General features: G+C 39.8%; 1 protein-coding gene across 4 annotated transcripts in view; it reads right to left on the bottom strand.

The window, feature by feature from the left end:
- The window catches only part of CREB5 (cAMP responsive element binding protein 5), a 420,888-nt gene that overhangs the window by 100,971 nt on the left and 302,174 nt on the right, over window positions 1-17,743 (bottom strand). For all 4 annotated transcript variants that reach the window (XM_033193432.1, XM_033193435.1, XM_033193433.1 and 1 more), the window contains 2 exons: window positions 8,149-8,275; window positions 2,639-2,749 (listed from right to left, as the gene is read on the bottom strand). In XM_033193432.1, coding sequence (XP_033049323.1) covers window positions 2,639-2,749; window positions 8,149-8,275 — 238 coding nt within the window. The remainder of the gene's footprint in view (window positions 1-2,638; window positions 2,750-8,148; window positions 8,276-17,743) is intronic.

Genomic DNA, 17,743 nt, shown 5'->3' with positions numbered 1-17,743 from the left:
AACAGATGCACTCTAATGGGCAATCACCAGTCAGAAAAATTCTAACAAAGTTGTGCATTTAAAGCAATCCTGTCTTAAACTTTTGTCTACTTCCAAGACCTCCAACTTTCGCCAGAGATTTAGGATAATGGCTTTTGTCTGTGGCCAACAGGGAGCTTGAAATGGACACTCTGACAGCACTGTCCCCAGGAGAATAAGTCTGCAGTGTTTTGGTGTGGGCAACACCTCCCTTGCAGTTCTCTGGTTACTTGTGTGCTCTGGGAACACACCCTGCAGAGTGCATTCATCACAATAGTCCATGTGTGACCTTTGGAAAAGTCCTTGAAAATAGTGAAACAAGAGTTTTAGTTGAAATCTGGAATCCATTCCAGTCTTACACAGGAAGAAAATTAGGCATAGAACAACAAAGCCCATAGTTCAGAGAAACCTGGGGAGACTCTGGCTGACATTAAAATCGTGCAAGTTTTTTTTTTTTTTCCTTCACTATTTTGTATTTCATAAAAGCTTTTCATCTGAGCAGCCCAAAGCTGTTAGAAAATACTATATGGTTAGTATATGGCAATAACTGATTTCTCCAGTAAAAACACAAGCATAATAAGAACAGAGATGCTGAGTGACATATTCAAATTCACTTAACACTTTTCCAGTGCTATTCTTTCAAACATAAGCAGCCAATGCTACCATTTTTCCCTTCAAATTGATGTATTGGCAGTAACAGGGGTAGAGGTGGGAGCTTGAGCAGAGAATAGTTGTACTCCCTAAGGCCCAACCCTGTGATAGAGTTAATTAGCTCAGAAGCTGTGGACCTGGAAATATTCATTTTCTTAGAACATGAATCAGCCTTGTGGTGTGCTTACTCAGTAAATTTAACCCAACAAACATTTGTGGGGTAAAACTATTTTTATAAGTACGGACCAGTTCCCTTTGTTTCCAGCTGACATTATTCACTATTCATTTGCCAAATCATATGATTTATTTCATACATATAAATAAGCATAAACCTATACCACCTTTGGAAGCATTTTCCTTCTTTGCCAGCAAGAAGAGGAGAAGGACACTTTTGAGTCAAGCGGTGGCATAAAATCCAGTGAAAATCAATTGGCAGAGACATTCAGTTTGGAATTGTTTTAGAATCTACCTAACATCTATCTGGAAGGTCCCTCCAAAAGGTACAGACCCTGAAGCAGATAAGAAGATTCCAAAGTAAACCACAGGGAGTCACATCTCAGACACAGACCCTGAGTATTTATTCATATACATGAAGAACTTACATTTATTTTTCTTAAGTACCTTCACAGTTCATTTTTTCTTTTCTTTCTTTTTTTTTAAAAAAAAGATACATGGCATTACTTTGGTCTCCAAAACAGATGCCAGTTTGAACTTTATTCTGCCAGCAAGTATTTGGTTTGGCTCAGCAGGGCTCAAGTTGAAAAAATATTTGCCGATTCCAAAAGGATTTAATGAGCTTTGCTGCAGATGCTGGTGCCATTTGGCACATCACAGGGACTATGGCATAGCAAAGAGAACTCTCTCGACCACAGATTTTATTTGCCCAAGGTAGCCAACACTGGGAGCTCAGTTGATTCCTTGGGTCAAGAAGCTGCAAGTCAAATGCGTGAAGTTTCCAAGAGAAAGTGACCAAAGCAGGCATGAGAAAACTCTTGCTGACACTGAAAAGGAAGTCACTGGGTCTGACTCCACCCTTCACAGGAATTGATGGCTAACTTTCAGAACTATCAACAACATCCTCACACCAACCATCAGATACAGTCTCTAATGCTGCCAGTCAGCAGACCAGATTAATCTCCAACTTCTAGCAAAAGCTATCCTTATCCAATATCAGATGCTAAAAAGTTTGCTGCAGTCTATTTTGTAGTCATGTGATACCTTATTAATTGTGGTATGAGAATTAAACTATATGTACACTAAATGACCTATTTCAAGTAACTTCACTAAATATAATCACCAAGCTTACTTCATATTGCAAAGACAGACACGTATTGCATTGGTTTTGCTAATATTTGATAGAATATAGATGCATAACTCTATCTGTGATTGGAAAGACTGACCTTACTGCAAACATATATCATATGTTAAAAATCACTGAAGATTTTCACCTGAAATCACGCCTTTCAGTAAGAGTTGCAAGAAAATAAGAGCTCTCATCCTTTCAAATCCATGTCACTTCTGACAATATAACAGAAAACACAAAACATTTTCATGTTTTGTGGGTGCTTAAGCATCAAGCTTCTGTCTTAATGAATATGGGGACAGGAAGAATGGCATTGAAACTGTAACTACCTTGAAGAATGAGTAGTTTTGTATTATTTTTATTATTTCACATGTTGAGCAAACATATACATACTTGGGTATATCCTACCCCAACTTGTATGGATCTACCAAAACTCCTAAACGTTCATTAACACCACATGCCAATCCAGCGCTTGTTACATGATTATCTGACTCCAAGGCTCTGTAACAAATATCCTCAAAAAGAGAGGCAGTCTCTGCACTGTCTTTCATTCACCAAAACAAAGACGGAACCCTCTACCTGGCTTAACTAAGATTTTGGAGTCAGAGTCAAAGTCAAAAGAAAAAGTCACAGAATAATGAAAGGGTGATTATAACTGTTACTTACCATTTTGGCTTCTGAATGCATTGGCTGGACCTGGGGAGAAGCACAGGGGTTGCTGAGATTTGGACCTTGCATCCCCATGATGCTGGAGTTCACTGACATTTGTCTCTCCATCTAAGAGAAAGGAAAGAAAAGAATTAGAAGTCTGCAAAAGGCAGTCTTAGGTCATTAGACAAAGCTGCGCTTTTTCTGTCCAATGGATCAGTTAGTATTTCTTTGAAGAAATCCTGAGAAGGCCTATGGTTTGGTGTGTGGTAAGCAATGCCCTCCTGAGCCTTGAACTCAAGCACATCAAAGAATCATCCAAAGCCATGCTTCTATACACGGTGCCCCAGGCCAAAGAGAACTACATTGTCATGGCAGATCACTTTCAAATAAGATTACCAAATATTTCCACTTTTGTGTATACTCTAACTACCACCAATAGTGCTTATTTTTATGGATGCAAAGAATAATATATCCATACAAAAACTATAGGAAAACTAAATGATCTATTTCAAGTAACTCCACTAAATATAATCACCAAGCTTACTTACTATGAAAGGATAAATACTATACCAAATGGTTAACTTGGGATATCTATGGCTTTTTTTTCTCTCTAAATTTTATACAGTAAACATAAATCTTTTGGGCAATCAAAATAATTAGTTATAAGAGCAACACTCTCAGAGGTGGTGGGCCTTCCTGTCACCCTGGTTCCCAAACACAATCATTATGATCCAGCCAGGCATTTGAGGTGCTGCCCAGCCCATCTCTTCTTCCTTGTTACCCTGTTACTCTATGCAGCCGCAGTTTCAGGCCTGGCTTCATAGCAGGGCTAAGTCTTTGGGTAAGTGAAGAAAGCGGCCGAGGGTTTTGTATTTCACATGAATGGCCACCCTCACATTGTCTTCCTGCTGGCCTGCCATTGTGTCTAAAATGAACATCGTTCAAATACCTGAATCGAGTTTTGGCATTTTAATCTCCAGGGTGCTCCTATTAAGAAGTAAATACAGCAAAATGTCTACTTCCATCCAGGAAGGGTGTGTTTGATTAATAATATTTTCCATTTGGTGGGAAATTAACACTTTTAAAAGAATAAGAATAAATCAAGTACACTTAATACTAAAATCACACAGAAAAGAATTAGACTTTCCTCAGGGGAACAAGAATAGATTCTTTAATGCAAGCGTGTTTCCATTTGCCATCGGATGGAAATGAAAACAATGATTGGTAATTTTAAGAAACCAGGTTTCTGCTTAAAGTTAGCCTAGGTAGTCTTGGAAAATACAGAGTTGCTTACTATTGGAGGTGTTCAAAGAGTGGAGGACTGAAATCTCATGAACGAGAGTGAAGCTTGATAGGGATCATTGAACTAAATGACCCTTAAATGTCTCTTCCCTTGTTGCAATTCCATGACTGCAATTTCTGTTGTGTCTGTCCCAGAGGCAGGGGTATAATTATGACATAAATCTGTGGGTTAGTAGAGGTGCTAGCTAAAAGCTTTCTCTCAATTGACTGGTGGCTACTCCCTGTGACAGTTAAGAGCCATCAGCCTTACCTTAGCCTGAATGAGCTGATCAGTCATCTGGCAGTGTACAGATGTGTGAAACTGTTTCAAGAGGACCTAATAAAGGTGAATTTTCTGTACATTTCCAAGCATTTCCATACAACTTTTTGAGGCCTTGCCAATTCAGTAAAATAAAATGTTCACTCCCACGCACCCCTCCTAAATCTCTGAACAGCTACTCTAATTTTTAAAATTACTTTTATTGTGGTAAAACACAAATAACATAAAATTACCATTTTAACCTTTTAAAAGTATCATTAGGTACATTAAATTCAGGGCCATTAAGTACATTCATGTACTGTAGTTGTAAATCATGAAGAATTCAAGAGTTTCACTGCTTTAAAAAAATTCATGTTACTTTTATCTCCCCTTCCAGAGGCTGGTGGATGGGAGAGCTGGAATAGTATTTGACCCCTTATTCCGACTGGTGACCCTCTCAGAGAGGGAAACCAAATTCCAAAATAACTTTTGCTTCCAGTTTGCCAAAGAAGGATCTTCCAGGAGTACAGATAATTGTCCAGAGCCTTCCAAGCTACTAGTTATATAAGGAGGTAAGAGTAGCCTGCTCACAGCTTCTGGAATTGTAGTCAGCAATGCTTCCCACTTTTTGGAAAAGTTATAGTCTCTACCTAACCTGTGATTCGCAAAATGCCAGTTTTAAACAGGCTGATTTACCTATTTAAAAAAATTACATTTCCAACTTCATGACCGTTGTCTTATAGACCTAGAGTGTCAGCAAGAGCCTCTTCAAAATAAATATTTGGTGCTTTGGACTTAGGCTCTGTCTGCACCAGGAGCTTGACTTTAATGAGTTGATTAGAATAAAAAGCCCAGAAGATGGGAGTGGCTTTGCTGAATACTGGGCAACATTTAGCACTGCAGGTAAAATACCCATGTAAAGGATTTCACCTTCTGCACACACTGGAAAACAGGAGCTAGCATGTGTGTAGTTCAGTGAGGTTTTGTAATTATAAATGTGTGTTCACACTTCCAAACTATTAAAGCATTTGAATTTCAAGATAAGAAATCACAACCCAGTGAACTCCTTGAGGGAATGGCTGCCTTGTTCTTCATCCTGTCCTCAGCACCCAGCACAGTACTTGGCACACAGAAGGTGCTCAACAAGTTTGTGAAATGGATGAATGAGCAAATGGATGAAATAATACATCATTTTGTTTCACGCCTAGACTTCATAAAATGTGTGGTCCAGCAGCAGGCATTACAAATCAGTGAAGATTCTTGTCCTCACTTATAGACACAGTCTTATCTTTTATACCCAGGGAATCATGGTCTTCCAGGGCAGAAACTCTAGGGGAAGAGGCTCCCCTGTGACCAGGTTTGAAATGCCCAATTTATAGTACAAGAACTGGTGACATGATAATAAGAAAGAAAGGGACTAGGTTTCTAGGGCCTGGAACTCTTACGATATGCTTTTTAGAGATCTTAAGTTAACGTTTATTTGTTACATTCATGTCCCTCAAGACCAGGGCTTCTCAGTCTCAGGCCTGTTGAATATTGGGCTACATAATCCTTCGTTATGGGGACTGTCTTGTGCATTGCAGGATGTTCAGCAGCATCCCTGGCCTCTATCCACTAGGTGCCTGTACCTTCCCACCGACCCTGATTGTGACAACCAATGGAGTCTCCAGATATTGCCACATATCCCCTGGGGGACAAAATCACCCCCCCCAGGTGAGCATTGCTGCTCTAAACTGACACCTAATCCCATGGCAGCTGTACACATCAATGTCACAGGTTTGGGAGCTCTTGACCATGCAGCTGAACCTTTGCTGCTACTCTGAAGCACTAATAGGAGGTCAAGCTGTAGGAATAAATGGTGTGGTAGACACTGGTTTCTCTGGGTCTTTTCAGCCTAAGTGTCTCATCTTTGTCCCTGGGAATGGTGCACAGCTTAGCCAAATTAAAAAAAAAAAAAAAAAAAGTCTCAGCAGTGGTATTTTTCTGGGCAATGCATGGAAGTTCTAAAAAAAATAATTTTTGGATGGGAACAACTTAAAGCTTAAAAGAAGACAGCTCGTGGTGGAAGTCTTCACATAATTGGTTGGGTTGAATAAAATGTGGGATAATTGCATTGATGGTGCTGTTTTCTTTCACCTAGAGGGGTCTAAGGAAGCAACATAGCAACATAGGTAAAGTCAACCAACGTGATCTGTCCTCTGGCCCAATGTTGCAAAGACTGTTTCTAATCTGGACTGCTCAGTATTTAGAGTGGGCAAGTCCATTTCTCTAGACTGAATCTGCGGACCCTTTGCCGTTCCCCTGCTTACACTTAGATAAATGAGCAAATTGCTCAACCTGGGATGATCTGAGCTACTCAGTGTCAATTGAGATGTGCGTTCCAGCCACAACTCTTCACTCACAAGCTGTGTGATATTAGATAACTACCTTCAACTTCTTCTTCAGCTTTTCATCTGTAAAATGAGTATATTAATAATTACTGCTACTGCATCCCCACAGGATTGCTGTGAGAATAAAATGAAATAACAATAGAAACAATTTCTTAAAATGCTAAAAGGCTTTGCAAGGCGTTGTTAATATTGTTGTGAGAAGGATTTTAATTGAGTTGTTATAGTGCCTCTAGGGCTTCTGAGAACTCCCGTGGCCCTGTGAACACACCAGCCAACTTCACCAAAGCACAATGCCAGGGAGGATGAAGAAGAGGTACAGGGAAGAGGTCCATGGAAGGAGTGGAAGGTTTCTTCTGGAAAACTGGGTATCTCCCTTCTATGTTTATCTATTATTATTTTTTGTTTTTGTTTTTCGAGACAGAGTCTCACTCTATTACCCAGACTAGAGTGCAGGGGCGCGATGTCGGCTCACTGTAACCTCTGCATCACGGGTTCAGGTGATTCTCCTGCCTCAGCCTCCTGAGTAGCTGGGATTACAGGTACATGCCACCACACCCAGCTAATTTTTGTATATTTAGTAGAGATGGGGTTTCACCATGTTGGTCAGGCTGGTCTCGATCTCCTGACCTTGTGATCTACCTGCCTTGGCCTCCCAAAGTGCTGGGATTACAGGCATGAGCCACCATGCCTGGCCTTATCCATTATTTTTATTGTTTGTCATTAGATAATGATTATGAGTCGAGACTCAGAAATCAGAGTGCCTGGATTTAAGTCCTACCTCCATCACCTACTAGCTCAATAAACCCAGCCAAATTACTCAGCTTCTCTATACCTCAGTCTCCTTATCTGTAAAATAGGCATAGTAACAGTGCCTATCTCACAGGTTTGTTGTGAGAGGGAAAGGAGAGAGTGTGTGCATATCATATAGTAGTTAAGAGAGTGGGCTCTAGAGCCAGAATTCCAGGGTTCAAAACTCAGCCACTCTGCTTCTCAGCTGAGCAAGTTACTTGCCTTTCTTTCCTCATTCAAAAAGTGGGGACAGTAATACACCCCCTTTGTAGAATTGTTTTGTGTGTTGACAAAGTGCTTGGAATGTGACTAGCATACAGTAAACACTCAATAAATACTGCTAGCATGATTAACAGAACAACAGAACATGATATGCATAAATGCATGTTAGCAGCTATTATGTATGATCGTTGTTATTGTTATTATTACGGTTATTACCCTGAGTCCTGGTTAGACCACTCACTGGCAATTTAAGGACACCCTGCATACAACCCAAACTGTAGACTTCGGAATAGACACGGAACAGCATCTCCCTGAACAAATTCCATTCCCTGGGTGTCACAGGCCCACTTGTCACCACGGGACCATATCTCATCGCAAAGCACTGAAGGGTGGAGAAGCCAACACAATGCCTGGGGATGGGCAACTGGGCCCTCAAAGCAAACTGGCACACAGCTCAACCCTCCATTTAGAAGCAGCCACCTTCTTTCCCATCAGCTTGGATCTCAGAGTTTCCTTTGCTCTTTCAAGAGTGGCAAACCTCAGTGCAAGTGACAAGCTATTGTGAGACACATAGAAACACTTACTGGCATCAAGACGGCGGAAGATCCTGGCATTGTGGGGTTGGGCAGGGTCCCAGGCATGGAGGCTGGCATGGGCTGTCTCTGTCTGTTGTGGAGATGTAGCAGAGAAGATAGAGAGCCTGGGACAGGCCTGGGACAAAGAAAAAAAACAAACATGATTCCTGGTGCCCTGGGCCTGTTTCCCCAGTGTCCAGAACAGCGGGGACAACAATGTCACATGTGCAGCAGATCAGATCCACTGATGGGAGAGTCACATAATTGAGGATATTAGGGAAATAATAACAAATAAAACACAAGCCTGGCTTCCTTTGCTGCTTCCTAGTTAATATATCAAATTCCACTTCATTTCCTGACCTCTGTTATCTAACTGATGTTCAATAGAAACAAGCCAATAAGTCTCCTAAACTCTCGCATCTTAGGAAAGGAACTTGGTGGTGAAATTCTTTGTTTACTCAGAAATCTCAGCCCTCTGAAGTGTCTTAGAGCCTGAGATCTGCGTACATTTATTTTAGCCACACTCTCCCACACCTCTGCCTGGAAGCCTGCCTGGCTTTGCTCTGGAAACACTTTCACTCTCTGGATTTGCAGAGCAAACTTCATTCATGAATTCCCCACAGAAATCTGTTTTGACTGTTTCATCGTTCTCCACCGTGAATGGAAAAAAACAAACCAAAGAAGCTGGATCCCGGGGCGGCAGCACAGCTGGCCTTTCTCAGAGCGAGTCTGGAGCCTAGCCTCCAATTACCAGCCTCTCATTTCATAATAACGTGAGGTGTTAGGCTGTTTCACAGAAACTGATTTGGGCCTGACCTACAAGACTTGGGTAAGCACTCCTCGGGGGAGTATTGTACATAGTTTGAGCTTTTGCTTCAATTTACCAGAAAAAAATTTTAAGGGCCTTAAATTGATTTAATGAGCCAGAGAATGTGGAGCTGAGGGAAAAGGGAATTATTTGTGTTTATTAAAAATGGCAAACAAGTGACCTCTCCACATAAATTCTCAATCTCCTCATGCTTTTGCTCTAGGGAGCTGTATAAATGTCAAATCATTAAATTAAAGACCTAACAACAAACAAACAAAACAAAACAAACAAACAAAAACTTCCCAGGACCTCTGAGTCTTCCATGTTAAACAACCTTATCCCGAATGTTATGCTAGAAACTAGTGCTTCCAGAATGAATGCATTCTGTTAAGAGAGAGAGAACAACACACACACACACACACACACACACACACACACACACACACACACACACACAGAGAGAGAGAGAGAAGAGAGAGAGAGAAAGAGAAAGAGAGAGAGAGGCTCCCTCGTGCTAAGTGCTGGGCAAAGGTTGCAGACAGAGATGTTTCTGGGTAGGGCAATGCTTTCCTGTGCTTCTGAAGACAACCCTGTCTAGTGCCCCCAACCACAGTAGGAGAAGGAGCTGCTTCCCCGGAGTTCCTTTGACTCCCATGAAAAGTGGAAGATTGAGGTGGGGGAGAGAATGCCAACATATTCTTCCTTCACATGCCTATTACAATTTCAAAGAAGATAAAGTTTTCCACTCTTTTTGCCCAAGAGCTCTTTTGGAAATAGAGCTAACCACCAGAGTCACACATCATAGAAGGATTAGTCCTTAATCAGTCAAGGTTTATGATCAGTTTAGAAAGGTGTATATATGAAAATATAAAAGAATATAAAGAGTTTGAGACCAGCCTGGCCAACATCGTGAAACACCATCTCTACTAAAAACACAAAAATTAGCTGGGCGTGGTGCCACACGTCTGTCATCTCAGCTACTTGAGAGGCTGAGGCAGGAGAATTGAGCTGAGAATCCACCACTGCACTCCAGCCTGGGCCACAAAGCGAGACTCCATCTCAAAAAAAAAAAAAAAAAAAAAAAAAAGAATATAAGGCCTTTCCACAGAGGTTATGCAGATGTACACAAATTACACCCAGTTTTATTAGTAGAATGTGTATGTGAGGAGATACACAGAGAAGCTAATGGAAGCAGCTTGTAACAATGAGGAGTGCTTTCGGAAAAGCAGATGAAGTGCTCTGGGTATTTCTTGACATGTACTCTTGGACCTCTGGAGTACAGATTGACAATAAGGACTAAGGGAGGGCCTGTGAAGGTTCTTTGGCTTTTACAGATCTAGAAGACTGCTGGTTTCAATTGCTCCAAAATACCATGGCAGGTTGTGCCTTCACTAGGTCTTAAAGTCTCCTTCAGAGGTGGGTAGACCGAGTCAGATCGGTATAGGATGTGGCTGAGTCAACCAAATTTGTTGATATCCTCCAGTCTTAATGTTTTGTCTGGGAATTTTACTGAATAGAAAATAGTAGAATATCAAAGTATGTAATGTTTAATAATGGTCAGTTCTTCTAAATCCAAGATAAATAATCCAAACTTCCTACCTCCATAATGAGAAAGATTCATTGAGAGGACCCCAACATATAGCTAATCATGCATCTATATATCCATCTCAATAGATGTACACAATACATCTATACGCACATACAGCCTTTTACCATGTGTTTGTATTCCTAGTCACCAGAGGGGAATGTTTTGAGTATAGACAGTTAGGAACAAGTAAAAAGTATTATAGCAAAGACAGCTAAAAACTTTTTTTATTATGTTGGTTTGCAATATCATGCTCATGGGACCACGGGCAACATATTATCATCATTTATATTCTGTCTCCAGTGGGACATACGAAAACTAATATTGTTCATTAGGATTTTTTTGAGGTGTTATTTTTCAAAAAGAAATCAGGGAATCTCTCTGAACCTATTCTGGTTCAGGGGATTGCCCATTAAAAAAAATAAAAATTAAAAAAATTAGAGAAAAAAATTAATTAAACAACTTAATGCTTACGTGAATGGGGATGCAAAAGTAATTACATTTAAAATGAGTTTTTATTCTTCCTGAAACCGTGGAAAACTCTCAGCTATATAAATAGTTTGGGAATGGTATGTTTCATTTAATTCAGTGTTCTTATTAGATAAGTTATTTCTACACTTCATAGAGACCTACCAGATTTTATAATATCAAGTATTTCCTCATTAAGATAGCCTTTCAGGGTACTAGATTCCCTTGGGATTATAATAATAATTTCCTAAGAATACTGATCAGGCTAATTAGGAATGTATAGACGGGAAAGGATTATTTGCGATCTCTGTATGTTTGGATTCTGAATGATTTTGAGCTTACAGTGTTCTACACAGATTCCATAAATCATTACCCCAACCCCCACCTACCAAACCAACAGAATTTTCTCTCCATTTCTTGCTTGAATTTTTAAAACTACAAAAACTGAAAAAAGTAAATAAAATGACCTGTGCCTACCCATCACTAGGTATGTAAAGGACTAGACTGAGGCATGTAGCTACGTAGCTAGGTCCAAGAAACAATCATTTGTCCAGAATGCTCATATCGTTAAAGTAAGCATGGCACTGGAATAATTGCATTGTCTAATTCCCTTTGTGTATACTGAAATTAGGATTATTATTTAATACATTATACTTGCATACAACTTTTTCTATTGCACTCAAATAAGGCTTCTTATTTTTTAAGGTATTTTATTGTCCCTCACTTCATGTGCCCTGAAACAATGCAATGAGGTAGTTAGGTCATATTCTTCCCATTTAAATCAGGAGTATGCTGAATTCAGAGACATTTAAATTTTCCCAAAGTCACATAGGTCATGAATGGGAACGGGGCTTATACTCAACTTGCAGCATAGGGCTTCCCCCATCACACCTGGATGGCTCCCATAACTACGTTATTATTGATTTTTTATGCTAAAAAATTCACAGTTCATTTCCTTTGATATTCACACTGCTCCCTGGACTTTCTATAAAGTAGTAAAATCCTGTAATACTGCTAACGTGAGAATTCACTCATCCACATGAAATTACATTTTCTTCCTGTAAAACAAAACAAAACAAAACTTCCCAAACAACACATCAGTTAGACTCTGAAAATAATATGGCAAATTGCAGTAAAGTTGTGAAAACAAAGACCCAACAGTCCTTCTCCAGTGCAGGCTTGTTGCCATGAGCTAATAATTCCAGACTTTGTGCAGGCCAAGCCTCCCTTTTAATAACCATATGCCTCTAGGTAAAGTATTCCTACTAAAAATTATTGAGGCATGGAACAAGGTAAGATGTGTGAGCTCATGTTGGATTGTTCAATTACTAAACTGAGTCCTGCAGCATTAAGAGTTTTCCAACTTGACAGATTATTCCTCTTTCTACACTTGTATAAACATACTGCTTACGGTTGAAATCTATGTAAGCTTTTCTTTCAATTAAAATGTCAAGGATGACAGACTGTGTTTTCACTGTCCTTAGCAGAATGATAGGCACCGCAGCGAGAGATTTCATGTCCTCATTTTCCCCCCAAAGGATGTTTTCCTGTCTAGGGGTGTCTGAAAAGTCAGAACTGTGTCTACAGGTCTTCCTTGCCCTGGGGTAAGCCTATCCTCAGGCCAGTGCTTTGGTCTGGAAGGTGCGCAGGGGTCTCTCCACCCTGCTCTCCTTTCTCAGGTCTTCAGAAGATCTGTGGCACACTAGGACTATCTGTTACACTCTCAGGACAGACAGATCTGCCACGTATGTGACCAGGCAAAGGAAAGAGGGTCAATAATGAAAAAAAAGGTAAGTGAGAAGATGGGAAGATATTGATCTTCCCATTTTCTTTTAATGAGCATCAAAAGTAGACCATAGGCTGGGGGCAGCAGCTCATGCCTGTAATCCAGAACTTTGGGAGGCAGAGCTGGGTGTACCACTTGAGCCCCGGAGTTCGAGACCAATGTAGGTAACATGGAAAAACTCTGTCTCTGTAAAAAGAAAAATATACAGAAACTAGCCAGGCATGGTGGTGCTTGGAGGCTGAGGTAAGAGGATCACTTGAGCGCAGGAGGTAGAGGTGGCAGTAAGCTGAGATCACACCATTGCACTCTAAAACCTGGGCATCACAGTGAGACTCTACCTCTGAAAAAAAAAAAAAAAAAAAAAAAAGCAGACCATAGATATGGAAGAAATCTTGAAAAAAAAATTTAATAATAATGTAAGGACGTGGTGGAGAATAGAATTAAAAAGCAAAAAGCTTCAGGGAGCAGGAGGATATCCAGATGTCATTGTTACTAAAGTTACTGACTGGGGGAAAAGACTCTTAACTTTCAGGCTCTCCATTTCATCATCTAATGAACAGATAAGCCTATAGGCTATCTCAAAGGCTCTTGAAGCTCTAAAATTCAGATTTCAGGACTTGAAAACAAGATGTTCTTAATCCAACTAGATTATGACTTCCATCATGATAAGGGTATCATGCACTGCTCACTGCAGCATCCACAGTGCTTAACCCCAGCATCTGGCACACAGTAGGTGGTCAGTGTCTTCATTCAGTGAAATGAAGCCGGTCCAGCATTTAGTTCTTCATATCAAAACTGCATTTAAAACACAACTAAACCCCAAATAGAAGGTGTTCCTAAAAATTAAGAGAAGTTGATTAAAAAGGCTTTACATTCCATGGGATTCATACTTCTTTCTCACTTAAATAAAACAAAATTTCACACACAGACCACAAAAAGAATATTTGCTCATTGTACTTGTATTTGCTTATGCAAAGAAATAGTGCTTCTGGTCAGGTGAGGTGGCTCACGCCTGTAATCCTACCATTTTGGGAGGCTGAGGTGGGTGGATGGCTTGAGCTCAGGAGTTCGAAACCACCCTGGACAACATGGCAAAACCCCATCTCTATGAAAAAATACAAAAACTAACCAGGCATAGTCCCAGCTACTTGGGAGACAGAGGTGAGAGGATCACTTGAGACTGGGAGGTCGAGGATGCAGCGAGATGAGATCTTGCCACTGCACTCCAGCCTGGGCAACAGAGTGAGATTTTATCATAAATAAATAAATAAATAAATAAATAAATAAATAAATGTTTTAAATATGTGCTTCTTTTGGAACTTCTTAAATGAAGTCTTGTAGCCTAATTTGGCAAACTATTTTTTGTTTTGTTTTGTTTGTTTGTTTTTGGTCTGGGATAGGAGACTGAAATGCTAAAGAGAGGAATACAAACTCTTAAATCTTAAGAGGTGGCAATTACTAATGCAAAATGCTTATTTGCTCATTCTTCTCCAAAGTGGAATCTAAAAATTTCTATTTTTGGCCAGGTGCAGTGGTTCACACCTGTAATCCCAACACTTTGGGAGGACGAGATGGGCGGATTGCTTGAGGTCAGGAGTTTGAGACCAGTCTGGCCAACATGGTGAAACCCCATCTCTACTAAAAATACAAAAATTAGCCAGATGTGATGGTGGGCACCTGTCATCCCAGCTACTCGGGAGGCTGAGGCACAAGTCACTGGAACCCAAGAGGCAGAGGCTGCAGTGAGCTGAGATCACGCCATGGCACTCCAGCCTTGGGTGACAGAGTGAGAGTCCATTTCAGAAAATAGCTGGGATTACAGGCATGCACCACTACGCCAGGCTAATTTTTCTATTTTTAGTAGAGACGGGGTTTCACCATGTTGGCCGGGCTGGTCTTGAACTCTTGATCTCAAGTGATTCGCCTGCCTCGGCCTCCCAAAGTGCTGGGATTACAGGTCTATTTTCATAAAGAAAGAAAACTGTTAGAATAATCAAGTAGAAGGTTAAATAGAAAGACAATATACTTAGCTTTCTTGGCGGGTAATAATTACATTGTAAAATGCAGTGATGTGTAAAGTGAAGGACATGAGCCAGACTACCAAGGTTGGAATCCTAGCTCTATCACTTACCAGCTGTGTGACCTTGGGCAAATTACTTGTCCTCTCTGTGCCTCAGTTTCCTCAACTATAAAATGGAAATGATAGAGATATTTATCTCATGATACTAAATGAGCTGTTGAATATACTGAGTTATTTTTGTTATTATTATTCTGAAATGTTGATCTAACGGCAGATTAATCACCATACTACAATCAAAAAATTATGGCTTGCTCTAAAACACCAATCTTTAGCTTTAAAGAACCACAGTCCAACAAATGTAAAATGCCCAACACTGGCTGCATGTAAGATATTTCTTTAAAAATCCATCAACTTTAGATTTCCAAACCCTTCTACAGAGGCAAATGAACTTCTCTCACCCACAACTTTACAGAATTTCAAAATGACTTCACATTATTTCTCAGAAAAAGCCCTTAAAAATATTTCCTCAAAATGGAACAAAACTAATTTCCCAGTATCTTGTTTTTCCTAAAAACAATGACAAAAATTGGGAACACAGAAGCAAGAATTAGGAACACAAGAAAGCTGCCTGACCCATATTTTTAAAAGACAACTTATTACCCGTATCTTTTTTGTGAATGAGCTCATGCTCTGAACCAAATCTTACCATCAAGCTCCTAAAGATAGACAGCAGATATAATATTTCCCCTTTTAACAAATGACACAAAGAAGTAGAAATATTTAGTCCTAGAAAAGGCATCAAAATGCCAGCAGACTCAATTAAAACATGTATTCTCTCTTTCCAAGCTTTCCTAGGCTCAAGGGAGGGCTGCTGGCGGAAGATCTGGGATTTCCCCATCTGCTTTTCTTTTGGTGACACAGAATGTTGAGTGTGCAGGAAGAGAATTTTGCCTTTGTATCTGTAGCCTATTCTCTGCCTCTTCCCTAGCCCCTATCCTGTCCTAAAACAGTCACTGTCAAACAGTGAATGCTCTAGCTTGTCAGGGAGAACAGTAAGCCCACCTCCCTGTGACACAACATGATAAGCTCCAAGACCTTGTACCATCTGGCCTCTGACTACTTCTCTCGCTCCTTGCTCTGGGCTTGGTATACCTGCCATAGTGATTTCCTTTCACCTTCATGGAAGCACCATCTGTCTTCCTGCCACAAAGCCTGATATATGTAATCTTCACCACCTTCTCTGGGCAACCACATCAGACTGGAGCCCTTTCTCGAGTGCTCTCAGTATACCCTGTACATTTCTCTAGGAACATTGATCACTATTCAATCAATGAATCAATCAGTCATCAGAGATCAATTAAACAACAAATATGTGTCAGGCTTTGTGCACTCTCTCATTTTAGAAAAGAAAACTGATTTGGCCAGTTAGATCATTTAATTAATAATTTATTTACAAATTTCCAATTGGTATATATATAATGATAAATTAAATGTGTTCTGTAGGCTCTTAGAATGTACCATGTCAGCTTCCTGATTGTAATTCATCAATGATTTATGTTTAATTTTTAAAGATGGGGTCTTGGTATGGTGCCCAGGTGGGCTTAAAACTCCTGGGAGCAAGAAGTCCTTCTGCCTCAGCCTCCCAAGTAGCTGGGACTACAGGCACTCACCATAGCATGTAGCAATTCGTTAATTTTGAGTAATTTTTTAAAGTGTCTCTTCTCCCAACTAGACAATAAACTTCTTGAGTCTGATATTATGTCTACCTGTTTACCACAGCAGATATTTCTGAAACTTAAGAGAGTACATGGTACCTAGTAGGTGCTTAATAAATATGTCTTTTATTAATGAAAACATAAATATCAAGAATCACTCTAACAACAGACAGTCCAGGAATCATGTTTAGTAGATATCTTCACTTACTAATGAGAATAAATTAACTGATTCACAAGTCATAAGTGAAACTCCATTTTACATTAACAGCTTAGTACAACTCATTTCTGTTCTTGAAAAGCATAAAAGGTAATGTGTAGTTTTTATCAGCACCCCTTAAACTCAAGCTTTTAGATGAGTTCTAGATCCATTTGTTTTTACATCAGTTAAATCAATTTCCACTTGAAATTATATTTTAGGCATTTCATAAGAAAAGGCCAAGGATAATTCAGGAACACTCATCTGTCTCCAATCTACACTATGTTTTAAAAATTGGATGCCTGCCCTGCAATAAGGTTGTACTTTAGAATGCTCAAAGCTCTGCACAAGGAGGCACCAGTTACACCCACACTGTGGTCAACTAAACATCTCATTTCTGCTTTGCATGGACTTACTGATATTGACAAGGGCACTTTTGGATCATTATCACCAGGGTGTTGGAAATTAACTTTACCACACGAGGTAAATTTGGGCCTCCTTTTTATCAATTTGGTACTACTGATGCCTTTATTTTATGGATATAGTATCTGTTGTTTTGGAAATAATTTCTTCTTCTTCTTTTTTTTTAAGAAAAGCCTGGCTTCACGAAAGCCAGTGGTAGTAATAAAACATAATACAGCTAACAGATCTGCATCCTGCTGGAGTCTTTGCCTTGTTTTATAGCATATACACTGCATCTACTTAGGCGGAGGAGATGTTTACTAGGGCTTTCAAGCGTTTTAAACACAGAGAGCAGTAATAGGAGGGGAGATCCGAATTTATGATCATTCTGTTAAGACTATTAAAGCAACCTCTTTTTGGCTTCTTTAGTGACTGATTTCTGCACCATTAATCTGAATTAGTCATGCAGTCAGCTTGATTCATTTATTAACCAAAAACATGGCTGGATTGGTTTCTAATGTACTATTGCCAAAAAAAAAAAAAAATCCATCTTCAAAATCTGATTTTTTCCCCTTACAAAGAGCGAAAAGCTTTTTATAAAGACCTTTCATTAAAGACTCTAAA

The sequence above is a fragment of the Trachypithecus francoisi genome, unplaced genomic scaffold (assembly GCF_009764315.1).
Source record: "Trachypithecus francoisi isolate TF-2019V2 unplaced genomic scaffold, Tfra_2.0 Lachesis_group4, whole genome shotgun sequence".
In the NCBI taxonomy this organism is placed as follows: domain Eukaryota; kingdom Metazoa; phylum Chordata; class Mammalia; order Primates; family Cercopithecidae; genus Trachypithecus; species Trachypithecus francoisi.
The sequence above is the reverse complement of the archived record's forward strand: the minus strand, read 5'-3'. Positions and strand labels throughout refer to the sequence as shown.